We start from the raw sequence: 23,874 nt of genomic DNA, 5'->3' as shown, positions 1-23,874 counted from the left end.
TTGCATTTTAAAATGCACTTAAAGTGACAGTCGTAATTTGTTTTTGCGTTTCGTTCAAGTATTCATCCTTGGAAACCCAGGGGTATTTCCCTCTAAACGTTTATCCCTGGGTTTTTAAAGAAGTCAAGTATTTTGTATTTGCTTATACTATCGATCTCTAGTGTTGAGAACTGCACGTCACAGCGTCTCTCTTTGGTCTATCCCGACCACGCGGGGTCCCTTGTCCAATCTATAGAGAGAAGACTGGAACCGAGACAAATGCGCGTAAATACTGTTCGCCGCGACAGTGCTGAATAACGTATGCGCATGCGCGTGCTCTGACCGAAAACAAGCACAATGGTAGTGTTGATTTATTTTAATAGGGGTGGACCATTATAAGGAGAAGGGAGTTTTTAATAGGGGTGGACCATTATAAGGAGAGGGGAGTTTTTAATAGGGGTGGACCATTATAAGGAGAAGGGAGTTTTTAATAGGGGTGGACCATTATAAGGAGAAGGGAGTTTTTAATAGGGGTGGACCATTATAAGGAGAAGGGAGTTTTTAATAGGGGTGGACCATTATAAGGAGAAGGGAGTTTTTAATAGGGGTGGACCATTATAAGGAGAAGGGAGTTTTTAATAGGGGTGGACCATTATAAGGAGAAGGGAGTTTTTAATAGGAGTGGATAATTATAAGGAGAAGGGAGTTTTTAATAGGGGTGGACCATTATAAGGAATAGGGAGTTTTTAATAGGTGGACCATTATAAGGAGAAGGGAGTTTTTAATAGGGGTGTTCCATTATAAGGAGAAGGGAGTTTTTAATAGGGTTGGACCATTATAAGGAGAAGGGAGTTTTTAATAGGGATGGACCATTATAAGGAGATGGGAGTTTTTAAGAGGGGTGGACCATTATAGGGAGAAGGGAGTTTTTAATATGGGTGGACCATTATAAGGAGAAGGAAGTTTTTAATAGGGGTGGACAATTATAAGGAGAAGGGAGTTTTTAATAGGGGTGGACCATTATAAGGAAAAGGGAGTTTTTAACAGGGTTGAACAATTATTAGGAAAAGGGAGTTTTTAATAGGGGTGGACCATTATAAGGAGAAGGGAGTTTTTAATAGGGGTGGACAATTATAAGGAGAAGGGAGTATTTAATAGGGGTGGACCATTATAAGGAAAAGGGAGTTTTTAACAGGGTTGAACAATTATTAGGAAAAGGGAGTTTTTAATAGGGGTGGACCATTATAAAAAGAAGGGAGTTTTTAATAGGGGTGGACCATTATAAGGAGAAGGGAGTTTTTAATAGGAGTGGATAATTATAAGGAGAAGGGAGTTTTTAATAGTGGTGGACCATTATAAGGAATAGGGAGTTTTTAATAGGGTTGGACCATTATAAGGAGAAGGGAGTTTTTAATAGGGATGGACCATTATAAGGAGATGGGAGTTTTTAAGAGGGGTGGACCATTATAGGGAGAAGGGAGTTTTTAATAGGGGTGGACCATTATAAGGAGAAGGAAGTTTTTAATAGGGGTGGACAATTATAAGGAGAAGGGAGTTTTTAATGGGGGTGGACCATTATAAGGAAAAGGGAGTTTTTAATAGGTGTGGACAATTATAAGGAGAAGGGAGTTTTTAATAGGGGTGGACCATTATAAGGAAAAGGGAGTTTTTTAATAGGGGTGGACCATTATAAGGAGAAGGGAGTTTTTAATAAGGGTGTAACATTATAAGGAAAAGGGAGTTTTTAATAGGGGTGGACCATTATAAGGAGAAGGGAGTTTTTAATAGGGGTGGATCATTATAAGGAGAAGGGAGTTTTTAATAGGGGTGGACCATTATAAGGAGAAGGGAGTTTTTAATAGAGGTGTACCATTATATGGAAAAGGGAGTTTTTAATAGGGGTGGACCATTATAGGGATAAGGGAGTTTTTAATAGGGGTGGACCATTATAAGGAGAAGGAAGTTTTTAATAGGGGTGGACCATTATAAGGAAAAGGGAGTTTTTAATAGGGGTGTAACATTATAAGGAAAAGGGAGTTTTTAATAGGGGTGGACCATTATAAGGAGAAGGGAGTTTTTAATAGGGGTGTACCATTATAACTAAAAGGGAGTTTTTAATAGGGGTGGACCATTATAAGGAGAAGGGAGTTTTTAATAGGGGTGGACCATTATAAGGAGAAGGGAGTTTTTAATAGGGTTGACCATTATAAGGAAAAGGGAGTTTTTAACAGGGTTGGACAATTATTAGGAAAAGGGAGTTTTTAATAGGGGTGGATCATTATAAGGAGAAGGGAGTTTTTAATAGGGGTGGACCATTATAAGGAGAAGGGAGTTTTTAATAGGGGTGGACCATTATAAGGAGAAGGGAGTTTTTAATAGGAGTGGATAATTATAAGGAATAGGGAGTTTTTAATAGGGGTGGACCATTATAAGGAATAGGGAGTTTTTAATAGGTGGACCATTATAAGGAGAAGGGAGTTTTTAATAGGGGTGGACCATTATAAGGAGAAGGGAGTTTTTAATAGGGATGGACCATTATAAGGAGATGGGAGTTTTTAAGAGGGGTGGACCATTATAGGGAGAAGGGAGTTTTTAATAGGGGTGTACCATTATAAGGAAAAGGGAGTTTTTAATAGGGGTGGACCATTATAAGGAGAGGGGAGTTTTTAATAGGGGTGTACCATGATAAGGAAAAGGGAGTTTTTAACAGGGGTGGACAATAATTAGGAAAAGGGAGTTTTTAATAGGGGTGGACCATTATAAGGAGAAGGGAGTTTTTAATAGGGGTGGACCATTATAAGGAGAAGGAAGTTTTTAATAGGGGTGGACAATTATAAGGAGAAGGGAGTTTTTAATAGGGGTGGACCATTATAAGGAAAAGGGAGTTTTTAACAGGGTTGAACAATTATTAGGAAAAGGGAGTTTTTAATAGGGGTGTTCCATTATAAGGAGAAGGGAGTTTTTAATAGGGGTGGACCATTATAAGGAGAAGGGAATTTTTAATAGGGGTGGACTATTATAAGGAGAAGGGAGTTTTTAATAGGGGTGGACCATTATAAGGAGAAGGGAGTTTTTAATAGGTGGACCATTATAAGGAGAAGTGAGTTTTTAATAGGGGTGGACCATTATAAGAAGAAGGGAGTTTTTAATAGGGATGGACCATTATAAGGAGATGGGAGTTTTTAAGAGGGGTGGACCATTATAAGGAGAAGGGAGTTTTTAATAGGGGTGTACCATTATAAGGAAAAGGGAGTTTTTTAATAGGGGTGGACCATTATAAGGAGAAGGGAGTTTTTCATAAGGGTGTACCATTATAAGGAAAAGGGAGTTTTTAATAGGGGTGGACCATTATAAGGAGAAGGGAGTTTTTAATAGGGGTGGATCATTATAAGGAGAAGGGAGTTTTTAATTATGGTGGACCATTATAAGGAGAAGGGAGTTTTCAATAGAGGTGTACCATTATATGGAAAAGGGAGTTTTTAATAGGGGTGGACCATTATAGGGATAAGGGAGTTTTTATTAGGGGTGGACCATTATAAGGAGAAGGAAGTTTTTAATAGTGGTGGACCACTATTAATTAATAGACCCGTCAGCAGGAAAAAATATTCTACCGATGAGGAAGATTTTTCATAGCCTATTGTGCGTTGATAAATTATACCATGACAACTCGGATCATTTGTTTATCTTTTCGTTACGGCCCTATGTTATTTTAAAATCAAAGTATCACAATTGTTTCCGAGGCGAGAGCCTCGCTCTACCCCATGCTAGTTATGGGTCAAAGCGGGGGAGTCGGCAGACGCCCTTGACTTCCAACCACTCGGTCGTATAAAGCCGAAAACCCTAGCTAATAGCGTTCCATGATTTATATTTTCATTTTGTGAAAAAAGGATATCGAACTAATATAGATCGGCAGCGGTGGCTGGCGTCTACAGATATCAGATATGGCGCTCAAAACCTTCTGATCGTTAGAATAATAGAATAATTCTGTCTTACGTCAGGTTTTGGGCTAAACGTGTCCTCTCTTAAGGTTGACGCTAGTATCGTCAACACTAGAGTTTTTGAACACTTGTTTATAGCACCGTCGTTTCTTCGGCACCTCGAAGAAAACGTCCCAAAGAAAGGAAAAATCCTCTGTTTGGAAAAGAAATCCACGCGGACCCTGGGCACATGCTAGCGTACGCGCATCATTCTGAAAAGTATCTTTCAGTTTGTTTCAGAATAACTTTCTCCTCTTTATTACAATAACGGTCCGCCGATCACTGATCCGCACTTTAGGAAAAGCCTCGAAAACTCTGTCCTTTAGTAGAAAACGGTTAAGGGATTTCTCATTCCTAAAATCTCCCAAGCGTGTCTCATGTAAATTGTGGAGCTCGGACATCAGGAAAAGGAACGTACCATTTTCAACAGCCTCCACTTATATATTCTGTTAATATATTCTATAAGCATGACAAAAGCTCTGTACTTTTTTAATCACCCTCTCTCGCTTCCTGGAGACCTTTCCTTTTCGTAAGACATCTTTAGGATAATAAAATAGTCCTCTATTGGTGCGGCGATTCATCACTATGATGCACACGTAGGGAGCAATGAGCGCTGTTTTTTTTGTAGTGCCTCGAGCATAATACCGCAAATTTGTGACAATTCCTGTGCCATTTTGCGCTATTTGCGCGACAAAGAGTTTCTACAGATGTTTCTTTTGAGAACATCAAAATCCTCTAATATTCTCAAGAAAAGAATCACAACCTAATAACTTTGATTAAGGAGGCATATCTAAAGCATCTTATTGGTCTTTGGTGTCTAGTTGACAGACACTCACAAAGCCCCCTTATTAAATCCATCTCTACCTCTTTTTATTTAGCCAACGTCAAAATACCCGATAATTGCGATTAATCGCAGATTTAGAAGAAATAAATTTAACATCAAGACAAAATTTCATATTTAGTAGGTTATAGACATTGTACGTCCTTGATACATAAAGAAAGAGCTTTTTTTACCTAAAATACGCGATTTTATGAGGTACTTACAGCATATACAGTGCCAATATAAGCCGCCATCTTGGATAACCGTGAGGGCGATTGGGTCTAGCTTTGAAAACGTTTTCTCTTAAATAAATCATTTTAATGCAGCAGACGACAGTTTTATCTTGAAATATTAACAAATACTGTCATATTTCCCCTACCGAAAAAAAACAATCAGATATTTCGCCTTAGTTTAGGAAATACAAGATCTTTTAAATTTCACCACAGGGAACCCGTGATGGACGCTTTTTTCTAATTTTTATTCCTTTATTACACAAAATCCTCAATTGGTACCGGTGGGCACCGGTCTCAATATTAATTAGCATCCTCTTGGCTATCTTTTTGCCAAGTTTGGTGCTTTTGTCCGCTATGTATAGATTGAAACACTAAGAGACCTGACTATAATAGTGTTGGACCATTATAAGGAGAAGGGAGTTTTTAATAGGGGTGTACCATTATAAGGAGAAGGGAGTTTTTAATAGGGGTGGACCATTATAAGGAAAAGGGAGTTTTTAATAGGGGTGGACCATTATAAGGAGAAGGGAGTTTTTAATAGGGGAGGACCATTATAAGGAGAAGGGAGTTTTTAATAGGGGTGGACCGTTATAAGGAGAAGGGAGTTTTTAATAGGGGTGGACCATTATAAGGAAAAGGGAGTTTTTAATAGGTGGGCCATTATAAGGAGAAGGGAGTTTTTAATAGGTGGACCATTATAAGGAGAAGGGAATTTTTAATAGGGGTGGACCATTATAAGGAAAAGGGAGTTTTTAATAGGTGGGCCATTATAAGGAGAAGGGAGTTTTTAATAGGTGGACCATTATAAGGAGAAGGGAGTTTTTCTCTTTCAACATATATTTTTTTTTTGCCAGAGAGACTTTGCACTTGCAGGGTTTCTTCCAGATTTTTTTAAAAAACAAAACAAGAAACCTGTTGGGTGTTAGGTGTTTGTCGTATTTTAGCCAAAGAAAAATTAAAAGATATGATATTTTGGGTCAGATTCTTATTTCATTCAGGGTGAACATTTTGTATTGTTTAATTTGTTATCTCGAGTAGAAGACTGCTGCAATCTGACATACGCCCGCTTTGCCTTCACGGAAGTTCAACAAAGAAAGAACTGCTAGCAGTTAAATACTTTGATAAGTAATGTCGAAACACTATCGATTTTCTTTACTAGAGACGAAAAACGTATTGGAAGGACCGTCTTTTTTAAAGCCCAGGAATCGTTGTCAGAGTTCTTGTTCCATGAATTGTTGAATCAAGTAAGTAAATTGCGTCAGGTTTCAGGGTACAATTGATTTCGAAACGTGAATTTGCTGCGCCTATTTCGAGCATTTACTCATTAAGCAATGCTTGGCGCGAATACTGTCACGAGATAGCGAACCAATCAGCAGAGCGCACGGTCTTAGGGAGGAAGTCCCCGTGAAGTTTTATTAAAATATGTTTATGTTAATACTAGTCAAATCAATTCGGCTCGAGATTTAGCTAGGTTGTCGCAATTAAATCAACAGTGGTTTCAACACAAAAGGTAAGACAGGACCAAGAACAAAAAAATAACTTTCTAAGAATGCTAAATGCTGGCATAATTATCATGCTTAGAAAAGGATCGTTTTATAAAAAGGAAACTTTTACAACATTAGTTTTCGATGTACTAAATCTTTCATAACTAAAATCAGTATTTGTCTGTATGCTTTTTAAATAACACACTTAAAGTATCGTTTTTTTTAATTTATTTCAAAAACTTTTCCTTACCAAACTTATGGCACGACTTCCCCCAATTTCCCCATTCTAGTTTGTTAAGTTATTGGGAATACTTAAATAGAAAACAATCCATCCCACTTTCTGTTCTCCTTTTAACTGTATACACCTATTTCAATCAATGTTGACTATAAGAAATTGCAAAATGACAAATGGCTTGCACTACTGGTTAGAGAATACAAGCCTTGCATCTGTTTATGGCATTCTCGGTGAGGCTATCTAGGTTCCTGCTGAGGCCCATGTGGTTAATGCACGCAATTTTTTTACCCCCCAAAAAACATCATTTCTTCATTAATAAGTTAATTGACATCATAAGCATATTATTAGGAGCAACTCGATATCCATGTATCCAACTATGGAACATCTACCACTGAAAAGTTTTTTTCTTTTCGCCTTAACGCTTATTTACGTAATCAATTAATACCCATGGCGCACTGCGGGTCATGGCACATGGGGTCTAAGAGTGCACACTTAATTAGGAAGCCTAATACAAGCACCAGGAATTGTCCATAAATGATTAATTAAGAATAGAAAAGTCCAAAAATGATTAATGAAGAATGGCGTTATCGTTCTTTGAATAAATTTCATAAAAAAAGCGTTAATGCAATTTTAGGATAACTATTTATTTCTCATAAATATTTGTACCCCTTGCTAGGAATGAAAGCCATCGGAAACTTTACATTTTTTCTGTTACCATGGCTACTATGTCTTCGATATGTCAGCGGTCAGCAATGTGAGTCATCGTATTCCATATATGGTTATGAGGTGAAAGGTCACACAATTCGCGAGAGCGAGGCGTGGGATGTCGTGGATTGCATGTCACGGTGTCAGTCGGAGTTCTTCTGCCTTAGTATCGCCTTCCGTAAAAACGACAGGATGTGTATGCTGAAAGATGCGGACCGGCACACACATCGTGCGGACTTCGGACCGGGAAGTCGGGGAGTTCAATACATGGAAAACGTGGAACCATACAATAAAGTACAGTTAAAAAAAATGTTTTAAATTTGTTACAACAAGCACGAGTTTGGTTGTTTGTTCCTCTTCTAACCTATGTTTTGTTATCAAAAATATGTTTACCATTAGAACATTTCTCATTATTTTTTCTTTTTTCCCCCGAAGAATCGCGTCCAATCATGCGCAGACCTCAAATCTGCTCGTGCATCCGTTCCGAGTGGGTACTATCCCTTTAAACTGCCATTTGGTGGAAGAATCGTGGCCTACTGTGATATGGAACGCTTTGGTATGTGATGTCCTAGCCTTCCTTCGTTCCTTCCCTCCTTCGTTCCTTCGTTCCTTCCTTCGTTCGCTCCTCCCTCCCTCCCTCCCTCCCTCCCTCCCTCCCTCCCTCCCTCCCTCCCTCCCTCCCTCCCTCCCTCCCTCCCTCCCTCCCTCCCTCCCTCCCTCCCTCCCTCCCTCCCTCCCTCCCTCCCTCCCTCCCTCCCTCCCTCCCTCCCTCCCTCCCTCCCTCCCTCCCTCCCTCCCTCCCTCCCTCCCTCCCTCCCTCCCTCCCTCCCTCCCTCCCTCCCTCCCTCCCTCCCTCCCTCCCTCCCTCCCTCCCTCCCTCCCTCCCTCCCTCCCTCCCTCCCTCCCTCCCTCCCTCCCTCCCTCCCTCCCTCCTTCGTTCGTTCGTTCGTTCCTTCCTTCCTTCGTCCCTTCCTTCCTTCGTCCCTTCGTTCCTTCGTTCCTTCCTTCCTTCCTTTCTTCCTTCCGTCCTTCCGTCCGTCCTTCCTTCCTTCCTTCCTTCCTTCCTTCCTTCCTTCCTTTCTTCCTTCCTTTCATCAATATTTTCCATCCTTCCTTTCTTTCATCAATATTTTTTTACGTTTTAGGTGGGGGGTGGACGCTTGCGGTTGGAATTAGCTCAACCGACAACAACCATCTGCAGCGGTTAGAGTACAACTGCATGGACGAACAGCTCTGTGTTCCGTTCACTAATGCGACCATCACAGCGAGAAAATTATCTGATGCGGACATCCACCAGCTTGCCCAAAGAGAAGGTTAGATAGGTTATACCTCGAGCAAATATTATACCCTGAGTAATATCTAGAAGTTAAGTTAAGTTAAGTGTATTAAAACACACTGTAACAATAATGCATGATAAAATGCCCTTATTAGCTCGAATTATTATAGATTCCATAATGATCAAAATTCATTTGTATATCTCGATTAACCGCACTTGCGCTTCTCTACAGGGACTTTTCGAGTCGATTTCGACTACCGTTACACTGTGTTCTACCGTGTAAGTATGTAATAATTGATATCCACGAATATTGAGTGAAGAATACTAATAGGGGGCTACTCATGGAAATGGACCAGCTCCAACATTTATAGCTAGTTATAAAATGGTATTATAATCTATTTGCAGAGGAGGTTGGGTGGATCCAATTCTTGTGTAGCAATTCCGCGACGGAGGAGTAGATAAGGAGTTTAGTTTCAAAATTCGGTTTCGATGCGACTGACTTTATTGTCAGTATAGGTACTGCCTCCCCAACATGCACCATCCACTCTAATACAATCACGCGTACAGCCGGTTCTTGTACTCCCCACATATAATCAGGGCGTAGCTAGCACGCTCCATTCACCGCCATTAGAGATGAAATATCTCTCACCAATAAATAAAAGAATTTTTGGGGCTACCGAAGAAGGAAAAACAAGCAGACAAACAAACAAACGAACAAACAAATAAATAAACAAAAACATAAACAGACAAACAATCAAACAAACGAACAAACAAACAAAGAATAACGGCCCCCTGAACAACCTTATTTTTCTTTATTTGAAGATTCCCTCTGGATCGTCGAACTTTGACTCGTCCTGCAAAGGATCAAGGCGAGTTTCTTACAGACACCAAGTCTACCGCTTTCCCGTTAGACGATTCCTGGAAACAGCTCAATACTAATCTTGTTCTTAGTTATCCAAGAATCATACTAAATCATACTTGTTTAACCCTATTCAGACTGGGCTATTTTGAGCTGTCTGTGACCGGGGTGGGGGGGCTGAAAGGGTCCCCCATATCAAACATATTCCCAACATATAGTGTCCTTCGTATGTATTGCCTTATATGGGCATTGATGATGCTTATATTTAGAAGAGCTAAAGTTTTCCCGCTCCCGGTTCTCCAGAAAACATGGTGAAAAATGCTTATTCCTGTAAATTTGAGACTCGAGGCCAAAATTTGTTAAAAAAAACTTGACCGCTCGGTCAAATTTTTTTCTCACTGATCTTGAAAAGCCCTAAGACCCAGGCCTCCAAGAGGTCGGCCGAGTGGGTATGAAAGTCACACAAATATTGATATGCTCCGTATTTCATGAACCGCTTAGGCTATGACCATCAAGCTAACAGACAATGAGCACCAGCATGCAAATAATCATAACGGCCCATTTTGGGTGTGGTAGAATCAATTATGACAATGATGTCATAAATACGATGTCTAGCTATTCTTTTAAATATTGCCCAAATTATCAGATATCGGGTTGAAATCATTTTGCATCATTCAGATATGTCAAAATCAACCTTTTAACGGCTTTTCAATGCAAAAAGGTCATAAAAACGTTTTATAATCATTTTTTTTGTAAGAATTTCCACCATCCTGGGTCCGCCATCTTGGATCCGCCTTCTTGGATTCTTATGGTTTTTTGCAAAAGAAAAAAAAAATCTGGAATTATTACAGAAAAAAGTATTTGCATGCATTTATCATTGCTTATAGTAATGATAAATGCATAATATTAGCTTTTAAAGTGTCATCTAGTAAATCTAGCGACATTTTTAACAACAGATACAAAGCAAAATTTACCCACCCCTCCCCCCAAATATCCGAGGTAAAAAAATTCTAGCGCTGTTGTGAAACTTGTCACGTAAACAAAAGTCAAAACAGGCATTTAAATCTGAGAAACAGGACCAAAATATGAAAAATTCACTACTTTTAAGTTTTTAGGAAACCTATGTGCGATAAAACGGTCGCCATGGTAACATGGAGCGTCTCCTCGACATGTCAATGGCATTCAAAACGTCCGCAGATAGATTTTAGGAAAAGTCACCAAGTTTTAGCCTCTTAGCTGCTATGGTTCAGAAGTTATAGCAATTTTCCCGGAGGGGGGGGGGGAGGGGGGGCTTAAAGAGCCCTAGTCTGAATAGGGTTAAGAATTATACTGATGTTGTTCCTAGTTGTCGAAGAATCCTACTAATTCCAAAAATGTTGTTTATAGCTGTCCAAGAATAACCGTCTCGTACGAGTACCCTTATGTGTGGGAGTCCAACTGCAAAGGCGTGTCTCTGGGATACAAGATATCTAACGGCTGCCATAGAGGTACTCACCTATCTTGATCATTCTAGCAATAGATCCGCTCTTTGTTATCAATTACCGTTCAATGTCTTTCCACTGTGAACATCTTAGTAAATCGGAAATTAAAACCAAAGATTTGTTTTAAGTGAATCGATCAACGTATTTTTACTTTTAAAGTCCCAATTTAAAGTGAACTTTTTATAGTAATACCATGATCAACTCGGATTGCTTTGTTTTCTAAGGGATGATTACTAGCGAAATTCCCACGAAAACAATAGATGCTTCTAAATTTTCCTCATGTATTAATAATCAGTGAAATTTAGAAAAAGACAAAATAATCTTTTGTCTTTTAAATTTCCCTCTACATCATCAGTGCACGAGATAAATTTAGAACCAAGATACATGTCTTCCAGTTTCCACCAGGGAAGCAAATAGAAGCCAGCTTCTTGATCAGCAGGAATAGACCCTGCGCCAAAACCAGAGTACTTGATCTCGTGATACCTAAACAACGTTAGACGAGATCCATGTGGGATGGTTTTGATTGCTGTACGCATGCGTGCTAATGACGTCAAAGAACCAAACTGTCGATATGTAGAGCAACTATGTAGATCAACTTTGTTTGATTTGAGAATTGTCCGTGAAAATGTGGTGATCTTAGTGATGCCTTAGGGATAAGATCATACCTTTTATAGTTATGGGGGTATTACGTCTGCAACAATTACTTTAAAATGATTCATTAGTTTGCCCATGTCATTCTCCACATTTATATACTTCCCACAATCAATTACCATATTTATCAATTAGTCAGGGTGGAATACTTATTATTTCAAGCTTAACGGAACGGAACTTGAGGTTTCTCGCGTGTGCGCTGTCGTACCAGATTTCATATAATCTGAGATGGTCCAAGGGTCTGGGACCCACCACAGCAAACCCGATCAGACCGTCGATGACGGAATTGCCTTTTTGTCTTGCAGTGTTTGATGGTCATGATGATCACGAATGCGGAGCACCGTGGATTTCATCCAAATACAGCAGTACGTTATAACCTCTTCGATCAAGTTAGACGGGACATTTCATAATGAAGAAATTAACATTTGCAAAAGTCTACTAACAAGTTAAGGAGAGGGAAAACTTTTCCTTTACAAGACGAACTAAAACTTTTCAGGAGACAAATATAGCTTTCCCTGCATTATTTAATTCCTTAGAATTTTGTAATTTCCAGATGGCTCGAGTTTCGCTATGATTCGAGAGGATTTAGTTTGCTACTGAAATAAATATCTCGTTAACAAAGTTCTTTTTAATAGCCCCTTCGTAGCCTAAGAACCCACGCGCCACATAAGCCAGATCAAAGGATATCGTGCTATAAATAGTAAGATGTCTCGTATTTTTTCTTTCCCAGCCAATCGCGTTCTCTATGGCCACCCATGTCCTGGTGATCCGCAAGACAGTAATGGGATCCACAAAAATACCCAAGGGATTTTGTGGGTGCGATAGCCTCTGAAAGCAAATGCAGACTACCTTTTAGGTTCTAAATTGTGACGTCACCACAGACCTCCCAATTGTCCAGGACGCGTGAGTTCACGCGCAGTCTGCAAACCTTTTCTTTTAACCAATTTTTTTACTGCGTTTGACAAGAATATCTAAAATGGTTGCAATATAAAAGTATGTAGGCATCGACCTTTTTCCAAAGAGGTGCCCCACAAAAGCAGGCGGCTGTTTTTTTGCCTCTGTGTCTCAGCGTGGGTCAGTACTTCATGTAGTGTTAATGTTAGGGAGACCATGTGCCGGTTTATGTTGTCTTTAGATGACGTACTTACCTTAGTGCGCCTAGGGGATTGCGCAGGGTGTGCGCATGTTTATTTAAAATTATATTTAATGTGTTCCAGAATTTTTATCCAAGCATCAATAAAACTATCCTCCTGCGCAGAGCTTTCGGTGTCGCTCGTTCCCTTTTTTTTCCGCTTTCGGTGTCGCTCGTTCCCTTTTCTTTCCTTTAGAGCAAAAGAAACGAGTGACACAAAAAGCTCTGCGTAGGAGGGTACAATAAAACGTGAGCTTTATTTAATTGTTTCTGTTTTAAGCAATAACTAGCTCATTTTAGCTCTTCTAGAATTAGCCAGTTTCATTTGCATTTTCAAATGCACTTAAAAGTGACAGTCGTAATTTGTTTTTGCGTTTCGTTCAAGTATTCATCCTCGGAAACCCAGGGGTATTTCCCTCTAAACGTTAAAGAGAAATATCCCTGGATTTTCAAAGAAGTCAAGTATTTTGTATTTGTTTATAATATCGATCTCCAGTGTTGAGAACTGCACGTCACAGCGTCTCTCTTTGGTCTCTCCCGACCACGCGGGGTCCCTTGTCCAATCTATAGAGAGAAGACTGGAACCGTGCCAATGCGCGTAAATACTGTTCGCCGCTATATTTTGAGGGATGCATTTCCCCACGGACGTAGAATGAGGCCGAGTCCGCGGACTCCCAGCGGTCTTACCCAACTTATCAGTTGGAATCTTACGAACACCATCTTCGGAAAATGCGAGATGGTCGGAGAAATCCAAGATGGCGGTCCGACTTTTGTGTGGTGACATATCATAATAAATAATACCTAGTAGGTCCTTTGCAACTCAATTTAGTTAGTTTACTTTATATTTAGTTACTTTATATGTCATCAGGCAGATTAAAACAATAATAAATGAGCAAGAACGGACAAGTGAGTCAGCCAATTAGTTTCCTAATTTTGACTTAGGAACGTGCGGGTTCGTTGTGTTGCGTTTTATCTCTGGTAATCATAACAAGAACGTTAACGTTTAGCAGGCGCGTATTCAGAATTAGCTGAGGGGGAGTGGAGAGGTTGCGCAGCCCTAGGTATAATATGATATCTATCTAAAAAAAAGCCAATTCATAATGTAATTTCTGTAGATTCCTCCGTGAGTTTTAATTGAGTATTTTAAAGTACTTATAATAAGTTACTTACGGTGATGAGTTTAAATCCATGTAAACCCTCAAAATTGATATAGAAAAGCAGGTATCAAAGACATATTTTTTTGTAAATCAGGCGCGTACACAGGCGGGTGCGCGCTCGCCCCCTGGCGGCCAAAAAGTGGGGCATTTCTTATATAGGAATCTTCAAATACTATGCATTTTCCATGATACCTATGACTGCGCACCCCCCCTCCCCCCCGGCCAATCCTGGGAACGCGCCTGTAACATTAGTACTTACTCAAAAAAATTAAGCTTACTTTAATACTTAATTTTAGTAAAATAGGACAAAGGGAAAAAAGGTAAGCCGCCATCAGTGTCATGGTTCTAAAATTATAAAGATACATTATCTGAAAATTTTAATTAAAAATGGTTGGAAAATTCATTCAGCATACAACGAAGCCAGGAATTGTCTCTTTTACTCGTACGGGCACATAAGAGAGAGACGTAACTTATTCGTCGTATGGCCTCCATTTTGTTTTATTATGCTCGTTTCCGAAGATGTTTATTCGGAAGTTTCCGACGGAGAGTGGGTTTGACCGCTGGGAGGCCGCGGACTCGGCCTCAGTCTACGTCCGTGGGAAATTGCATCCCATATTTTGATTTGCAGTAGATTCACCTTGATAAACTCAGAATCTTTCCCTTCAAATCGGGCAGATGTATGGATACCAAGAAAACCATCTTCCCCCAAACAGTGATGGCGAGTGCGAAGTTGATGATTCCGAAGAGGAATGGCAAAAATGGCGAGTAAGACCCGTGTCTTTGACAGGCGCGCAATTACCGCCGCTCAAGAGACAAAAACTAGACTCCTTCCTTTCAACTTCGCTCAACGAAACTTCAAACGACCCTAGCACTGACAAACTCGGCACGAGCAAGCATAACAGAGTGATTGTGCACATAGACATTGACTGCTTCTATGCACAGGTTGAAATGATAAGAAACCCGTGTCTCAGAGATCGGCCTGTGGGTGTCTCGCAAAAACACATTCTCGTTACTTGTAATTACGTGGCACGGGCCATGGGACTTAAAAAGCTTATATCCTTAGCAGAAGCTAAAAAGAAATGCCCCGATCTAGTCATTATAAACGGAGAGGACTTGACGAAGTATAGAGAATTCTCAAGTAGGGTGACAAAGTTGTTGAGACGGTTTGCACTGCGGGTGGAAAGACTTGGTCTAGACGAGAATTATGTTGATGTCAGTGAATTGGTGCAAGAGAGAATGAAGCATGCGCCCCGTGGATCTTATATAGCTGTTGGTTGTATCTATGGTGACAACATTTTGAAAGGAAGCTCTAATGAGGTTTGTATGCTTGGGCTTGGGACTTGGAATTTTATAAATTTGGTAAGCCTGAGTATCAGGGTTTTAACGATACCGTAGACCCAAATGGCTTTATTTCGGGTGAATTTTTTTTATTATGCCATTCGATGACAATAGGCACACTCTAGATGGTAGCAAAAAGATACCACCAAAATCTTAAATACTCCACCAGATATTCAAGAAAAACCGAATTCGAACGAGTGTAGCGTTATTCTCGAAGGCGTCAATAATCCCATAGTCCTGTTTACTTAGCTCAAAGTCCCGGGATCAACATCCGGGGAACTTAGTTTTACGGATTTTCCCTCTAATTAGCATACAAGCGCGTCAGTACGATTATCGACGTTTTATCAGAGATTTATCCGTATTTATATCAACTTTATAAGCATTTACTCTAATATTTGCTTAGTTGTAAACTACGCCGTGATTAAGTAAGAATCCTTGTCTTCCTTCGAAGAGGGCTAAGCGAGGAAAAAAGCCCAAAACATAGAGTTGTCTCCGTTCACGGTCTTTTAAGTTTCCCGCGCTCTTCTTTTCTTTGGTGCAAGCTCGCTTCGATCTAGGCATCTTCCTTCACTTGCACGACTAGCGCTATGACATTTGAGCGCCTAAGAGTTTTCCCGCTGCGTGTAGAGCGCGCAGTGTGATTGGTTGCCATACGCGGCTCTATTTGCTCTTCGTCTGTCATTACTTGTCACGCTGCGTCTAATGTTTACACAACTTCAATCCCCTGTATCTCACAATCAAATTTCACCCCATCTTACTCTAAATATGTGAATTGAAGGTACACTTCTAACCGCCCGATTCCTGCGCAACTTGGCAAGCGTCTAGTATAGATATTGTTCTGTCACACCGTACCACGGATAATCAATAGCTTTTTTTTGCTACTGATTTAATTAGCGCGTTGTAGCCAAAGAAGCAAAATTATTCCACGCCTAACTTTGACCCTTGATTATTAATCAACAAGGCTGTGTGACGTTAAATGTAGACACGGTTTGTCAGTTCAGTACATGACGAAAGATATAAAACGGAGGTTACGCGCTTTTGGTGTGTATAAATAATTTGCATGTTTAAAAGTGGTCGATTTCGCACTTCGGACCAGGCAAAAGCACTCAAAATTAAGCGCGTATAAAAAATGATTATTTTAGGAGGAAAGTACAATCATTTAGCTTTAAATTGATATATAGTTTGTTGGCATTTGCTTTAATCCCGCGAGCGTTTTTGCCGGGACGATCGGGGTAATTACCGCTTGGGTCTACGGTATCCTTAAGCCCCCCCCCCCCCCATCCCCTGATACTCAGGCTTAAATTTGGGGGTTAAGAGGGCCCAGTTAATGATACATCATTTATTATTTTTTGTATAACAACACTTGTAAATTGCGCACTCTGGTTGCTCAAGGGTCCATGTGTTATAAGAGCACACAAGCACTTCAGCATGTACGTGCGCTCACAATAACTAGATTGTAAGGTAAGAAAACATTTTTATTGTTGTATAAAACAAATAGATCTCATTTTGTTGTGCATCTATCCTGTAATAGATGCACAGAAAACATCACAGGGTGTCATGAAGTGCGTCTTGTTGCATACCAGGCCCCCCCACAACAGCCAAAGGTCCTATTTCTCTCAGTTCTAAATAGACGTACGTGCTATTTGTAGACAAAACTGTAAAGCATAAGCTAGATCACTTTGGTATGTTGTCAAATTCGACAATAAATATCCCGTGGAGATCCTGCAAAGGCATAAAAAAATCATTTTTTTTGCGGGTGGTAAGATTTTTATCAGTGAACTCCCTCCACCAAAAACAAAGAAACTTTTACTTATATTCTTAGAAAAGGGGAAGAGGTTGTATATTCACCCAAACCTACCCCCTGCATCAGCCCACTGGGCCTCACTTACAATTACAGCCATGCAATAATTGTGCCTTCCTTGAATAAGCTCCTCCCCAAGCATCTTGGCTAATTACCACAATATTCTATTTCTGTAAGCATGTTTTTAATGATTCTGGAAGTATTTTTAGTCCTTGTACATTGTTAAAAGGCACTTTTTATTTTGAATTTTGCGAATAGAAATAATTCTAGCCACTCATATTTTCATGTTTAATAAATAAGAAAGTATCATTATCAATATATGTTAGATGGGAGTCACTAAAGAATAGTAAACAATGGAAATAAGAATATCAAGATAAGTATTTCAAAATGAGAGCTGAAATTAAAAGTTAAATTAAATGGGATACGATATTGATTCCAGTTTGAGTTGTCAAAGGAGAAAAGACGGATATTAGGTCAAATTGCCATTGAAATTTAGCTCATTTAGTCATAGACTAAATTACCAGGGAATTAAAGTTTTCGAAACTCTAGCGAGCCACTATGTAGTGTGTCAACTTTTAAATTTAGGTCCAAGTGAATTCTATATAAAATGTCACTTTAAAAACTTTATTGATCTTATTTTTCCACATGATGTTCACTCATCAATGATGAACTTCTCATAATTTTCAGGTTTGTCCCTGTGGGTGCCATGAGAGACTGACTGTTGGATCAGTGATTGCTTCTGAGCTGCGGAAAGCAATTTTCGATGAGATAGGTTTGACTACCTGCGCAGGCATTGCTCACAACAAATTGCTGGCAAAGATAGCGGGGGAGCAGAACAAGCCAAATAAACAGACCCTACTGTACACAGAGAGAGTGGAAGGACTGATGGGACTCCTGCCAGTCAGGAAAGTACCAGGTCAGCTTATGTGCACAATACAGCAAAACCATGAGGTGTATCTGGCATGTTCATTCAATAAAAATCTATAAAGAAAACAACAGAAACTAAATAAATAAATAAATAAATAAATAAATAGATAGATGGATGGATGGATGGATGGATGGATGAATAAAGTAACTTAGTAATCAATAAAGTAATTTATTGATTACTAAATTTATTGATTACTAAGTTGGCATGTTCATTCAATAAAAATCTATATAGAAAACAACAAAAACTAAATAAATAAATAAATAAATAAATAAATAAATAAATAAATAAATAAATAAATAAATAAATAAATAAATAAATAAATAAATAAATAAATAAATAAATAAATAAATAAATAAATAAATAAATAAATAAATAAATAAATAAATAAATAAATAAATAAATAAATAAATAAATAAATAAATAAATAAATAAATAGGTAGATGGATGGATGGATGGATGAATGGATGGATGGATGGATGGATGGATGGATGGATGAATAAAGTAACTTAGTAATCAATAAAGTAATTTTTTGAAATCAATAAATAAAAATCTATATAGAAAACAACAAAAACAAAATAAATAAATAAAACAACTGATATATTGATTGTGTCTTATGCATACGTTTTTGTTCATGGCATGCTGTGACGTCATTTGTGTCATTAGAGGACAGACACGCTAAAATTAGATCTATTTGTTAATTATTCCAATACACCAAAAACTGGTATTCGACTCTGCTACTCTGTCGACGCAGACACAAGGTGCGTATACCAGCAGGATAGACGTTGTCCAGCGGTTTTCTTCCTAGACTAGATTAATTCACCAGCAGACTATCGCAATAGGAGACTTGCGCTAGAGATCACGTGACTATTTGGGTGGCAAACTCGCTCATTATTGCACAAATAATGCGAAGAAATCTCGAAATATCCATCAAAAAACAATGATTCGAACTCTGTATTTATTCAAGTTAATTATTCCAGGTATTGGACGCAGTACGTGTGCCCGGCTAGGCAGCCTTGGGATCACAACTATTGCAGAGCTTCAAGAATGCTCCAAGAAGGCCCTCCTGAATGAATTTAACTCCCAGGAAGTTAGAATCCTACATGCACTAAGCCACGGGGCGGATGACTCCCAGGTCAGCACAGATTCCATGCCGAAATCTATCAGCGAGGAAGACTCCTACAGCAACTTGTGCTCACTAGAGTCTGTGAAAACAAACCTAAGGGTTCTTATTGGTAATCTTATCCCAAGAATTACGGAAGATACAGGACATCCTCAGACGGTGCGACTGGCAATAAGGCGAGGTGGGCAAGCGCCCGGAGTCTACAAGAAGGAAAGCAGACAGTGTCCTGTCCCGGATAGGTTTGCAATGAATACGCCGAACTCTTCTGAAAAGATAAATGTGCTCTTTGGAACTGTATTTGGATTGTTTCATAAGCTGGTTGATGTCAGTAAATCCTTCCAAGTAAGAGTTCTTAATGTGTGTTTGTCAAATTTTCAAAGACGTCCTGAGCGAAAGACGATTACAAATTTTTTCCAGGGAGAGAAGGGAAATGCTCTTGGCCAGAATTATTTCACTAGCTTAGAAGATGCTTCTAAACCCGACAGTGACAATAAGCCCAAGTCTTGTGACATTCATCTTACATCTGAAACGAACCATAGCGAATCATCATCCGGCCTCCACTTGCTGCCACCAACAGCGACAAACTCAAACATTTCACACAATTCCAAGAAACCCGAATTTTCTAACAAATCATCAGTAGATGTATTCAGATCCTCTGAATTGTCAGGCAAAACAACAAAGTCCATTGGAACGACTGACATTATCTCACACTCAAAGTTTGTCAACAATTCCAAGAAAAGTTCAGTTTTCGAAGACTCCGCATCATCGTCTATTGTGTCGAAGAGATCAAGTAGAACAGGTCAGGCTGGGTCGGCATCTTTTTGTGATTCTCAATACTTATCAAGGAGTAATGTTAAATCTGATGCGAGCGACCGACACTCAGTTTTGTCTAAGACAACGACACTTCTAGCAAGTGACTTTGTGAGCCATCAAAACCTTAGTTCTAGAAAACCAGTTCTAGAATGTGGCTTTGTGATTCCTAAAGGAGTGAAAGATCATAATTTAAGTTATACTAAGAAAAATTCCGTTCTAGAAATTAACGCATTGATCCATCAAGGTACGAGAGACGAGAATTCAAGTTCTAAGAAAACTTCGGCCTTTGGGAAAGACTCAATGATCCCTGAAGGTGCGAGAAACCAGGATTCAAGTAGTTCTAATCAGTCTTCTGTTCTAAGATGTGACCTAGTGATTCCTGAAGGTGTGGACAGTAGTGTATTTGAATGTCTTCCTCATGATGTCCAAATGGAGTTTTACGAGCAATGGAAGAGGGACGCCCAATATCAGGCCAGCAGGACGGACAAGAAGCCACAGGGGCTCCGCAAGACCGATAAGAAGCCACAGGGGCTCCGCAAGACCGATAAGAAGCCAAAGGGGCTCCTCAGGTATTTCTTGAAGAGTTAACAATCCTAGGATGTATGGAAGTGAGTAGAGTAGAGAGAATAGTTTAGTTCATGTTAAATGGATAGACTTTGGGGGGTGGGCAGGGGCATCCCTTCGCCGTTTTCAACTTGAAGCCCAATTCCCGAATTATGATACGTGGGCGGTACGTAAACTTATGGACCCGAATATTTTTCTATCCATTTTCGTATATTGCCTGAGAGCGAGAAAAATCTAATCTTACAATGTTGCTTTGTTTCTGAGGGACCGTACAGGATGTGTTTCCCACTGATCAACCAATGTAGCACCGTGGCTGTGATTTCAGACTATAAAATTGTAATTGTATAATTCAAGTATACTATAAAGAACAAAAATAAAAAGGCGTGTTAATTTTTATAATTCATTCATGAGTTTTAAACATTTCAAAAGAGATCACAACAACACAAGCTTCTGATAACTGTTTTTGGGGTTCTTAGAAGTTTTTTTTCCTTTTTGATGACCGAGCATGTTTGCTGAATGATGTTTTGCTTTCATAAAAAGTAAGGTATACATATATATATTTTCTGTAAGCTGCTTTTAATTATTTTTCATGGGAATGAATGCATCAAGATTAGACTAAAGGTTATGGGGTCGAAATAATTTTTCTCAACTGGGAAAAAATTATAATGGATTGGGGAGGGCAATGTTTTGTTAAAAAAAAACCCTTCGTTATAAGATATGGCTGTCGAACACTACTATGTAAGCCTTGAACCCGAAAAATCTTATTGGGATGTGAAAGAAGATACTAAAAGCTTTAAATTTAGGTGCCTGAGTCTTTGTTTAAAGTAAAAGGAAAAGATTTCAACCGTGAAAAGTCTGTTATAAAACACTAGCAACCGGGCGCGTTGGTTAAATGGACGTTTGCCGTAAAATAAATTTCAAATAATTTAATGTGTCATTAATTTTTTAATATTCACATTTACAGAATTGGTCTCTGTTAAATTTAGTGTGCCAAGTTTAAATCTGATTTGATCTAACAGAGGAAATACAGGAAACAGGCAAATTTTTGTTGTACGAATAGTTTTGACAATCTCTGCGGCAAACAGAACGAACGAAAGCTTTCTGACGACAATCACACTTCTCCATGCCAGATTCAAGAGAGTCGATATTTATTAACCGATACTTCATCGAAAGTCATCGTCTTTCAGTTTCCCATTCAGAGTTGAAAACAACACTCCGAATGCTTTCGCCTTTTACAAGTTCACCTTCCTTAAGGGCAATGAGTTCACCTTAGAAGACTAAATTAATATTCGTCTATTTTCACAGTGTTTTATAGTACTATAACTGGTACAAGCTTTGGCTTTGTTGTAGCATGTTCGACGAATGAAGGAAATTGGAAAATTATTTTTCTGTACGCGCGCGTTCCCGCTTTGGTGCTATTCAATTTTCGGCCAATCAGAGAGCGAGGCACCGACATTCGAAAATCCACAGGAATCCCATCGTGACCACAGGAACTTTATCGTATAGCTATACCACTTTTCTTTGGCTATGGTGCTCCGCTAAAAGATACAATCGAAATAATGGAACTGGATGAACGGAGGAAAGCAAATAGTAAGAAAAGTAGATAACCAAATTAAACCCTTTCCCAAGAACATAACTCCCTTAAATGATACAAAAAATTCAAAAATGATCGATTTTTTATAATATTCTTTGACCAAGGAGTAGGGCTACTAAATTCCAGTAACCTGAACCCTTGACAAAAATGTTGTCACCAATGTCGGTTTTTCAACATGAACCCCATACTAGCAATGCTGTCAACGTTTCGCGCAGCTAACTGCAGACAGACAATGCAACAAACGACTTCGCAGCACAACAGCGATTTTTACTGCTTTTGAAACAATACCAGCGCTGTTTGTACAGGGCTTCGTGGTTGTGTCATGGAAAAGCAGGGACTGGGCTCTAGACATAGTAGCACGTGCTTGATTACGTCCTTTCCCCTCTTGGGCACAAAATGAGGACTTGAAGTGTTTTCTTCGTCGTTTTCGCCTTTTAATGACCTCGTACGTCACGTAAAGTGCCGTGAATCTTATCTAAGATATCCCGAGTATTAGCGGCATCTTCTCTCAAGAACTCATTAATGCTGCTTTCAAGAAGCTATACATATAAGCCTTGTTTTGAATGCACAGTCATGAGAAAATTGGCCCCACGCCGTCTGTTATTGTTGGTGTAAAAGCCCATTTGATCTAAAGGGACTCGCTTCTGAAGTGTATGCTGCTTAAATGTATCGTTAAATGTCTTTGCATTTTTCCGCGATCGATACAAGTCACTTAGAAACACAAAACCAGCCAAGTCTCTCTTAATACTACTTTTCTTGATGAAGTAGAAAATGGTTATCGTCTTCTAAATAACAAATTAGAAATGTTTTAGGGATATTACGAGATTTGGATCATTCTTAGACCTAAAACTAGTTAAAATGATAATAAAAATTTAATAAAACGTTGCAGGCTATCTCTTATTACGATAGTGATAAAGATATGTTGTTTCTAGGTGAAGATCATAAAATTTGCGAATTGAAGTCTTATCTTTTCGGTAGCCTAAGGCGAAAATGACCACTTCTATGATACTGAGCTCGGCAAAAAAAAAAAAAAAAAAAAAAAAACATGTTGGCGGCCTTCTACGTGTTAACCTATTAATATATTTGAAAGCAGTAGAAATAGCGTGTATACTTAGTGATACAGACCAGTGCAGCCGAGTATTCATGTATGTTCTAGTTTCAAGATTTTCCGTAAAAGCTCTAATAAGTCCCTGGGGCATTTTTCTTATTTCCTTTTTTTTTTCTTGAAAGGGGGGGGGGGGGGGGTACTTTGCTGAGATGACAAAATAGCAGCTGACAGGGGGTGTTTAACGACGACATTTGGTGTCTTCTTAACATTTTAAACCTTTTAACCGTGCCTTACATTTTGAGGCATATGCTGGTGGAATTATGGGTAAATGTTAAGGCATTATGTTGAAATTATCGTAGATCGTTGTAAAGATTAAGTCAAATGTGAATATACTTAGTTTTGTGCGCACATCTAGGGGGATCTTTTGAGGTTTCTTATTTACGTAATGCCGCAATTTTTACCCCCCAAAAATACTGCATAACCCAGGAGAAAAAGAGATATGCCTAGTGCGTGTTGCGCACAACATGGCAAACGGCCAAATAACGTATATACAAACGCATAGACAGGTTTCACACCCGACACCTTTCATAATCTTATACATATACAGGTTCTTATACCGCAAGCAAAGCAAATTTCCGTACACCGCAGAACAAATTAACACCGGTATATTTTTATTTAT

General features: G+C 39.1%; 2 protein-coding genes across 2 annotated transcripts; both read left to right on the top strand.

Annotated features, from left to right (window-relative positions):
- The first annotated feature begins 6,405 nt into the window (after positions 1 to 6,405).
- On the top strand, positions 6,406 to 13,085 carry LOC116617175. The gene is made up of 9 exons (XM_032379638.2): positions 6,406 to 6,519; positions 7,405 to 7,727; positions 7,869 to 7,989; positions 8,579 to 8,746; positions 8,942 to 8,988; positions 9,532 to 9,578; positions 10,955 to 11,055; positions 12,006 to 12,065; positions 12,431 to 13,085. Exons 2-9 carry the CDS (start codon positions 7,407 to 7,409, stop codon positions 12,523 to 12,525), a joined length of 960 nt encoding a protein of 319 aa, XP_032235529.2. The 5' UTR covers positions 6,406 to 6,519; positions 7,405 to 7,406; the 3' UTR covers positions 12,526 to 13,085.
- A 1,476-nt stretch (positions 13,086 to 14,561) lies between these two features.
- LOC5510511 (DNA polymerase iota) lies at positions 14,562 to 23,165 on the top strand. Its single transcript, XM_001630918.3, has 3 exons — positions 14,562 to 15,306; positions 17,816 to 18,044; positions 19,034 to 23,165. Exons 1-3 carry the CDS (start codon positions 14,665 to 14,667, stop codon positions 20,575 to 20,577), a joined length of 2,415 nt encoding a protein of 804 aa, XP_001630968.2. The 5' UTR covers positions 14,562 to 14,664; the 3' UTR covers positions 20,578 to 23,165.
- Positions 23,166 to 23,874: the final 709 nt, after the last annotated feature.

Source organism: Nematostella vectensis, chromosome 8 (assembly GCF_932526225.1).
Source record: "Nematostella vectensis chromosome 8, jaNemVect1.1, whole genome shotgun sequence".
In the NCBI taxonomy this organism is placed as follows: Eukaryota; Metazoa; Cnidaria; class Anthozoa; order Actiniaria; family Edwardsiidae; genus Nematostella; species Nematostella vectensis.
Note: the sequence above shows the minus strand (reverse complement) of the source record. Positions and strands in the feature narration are given on the sequence as shown.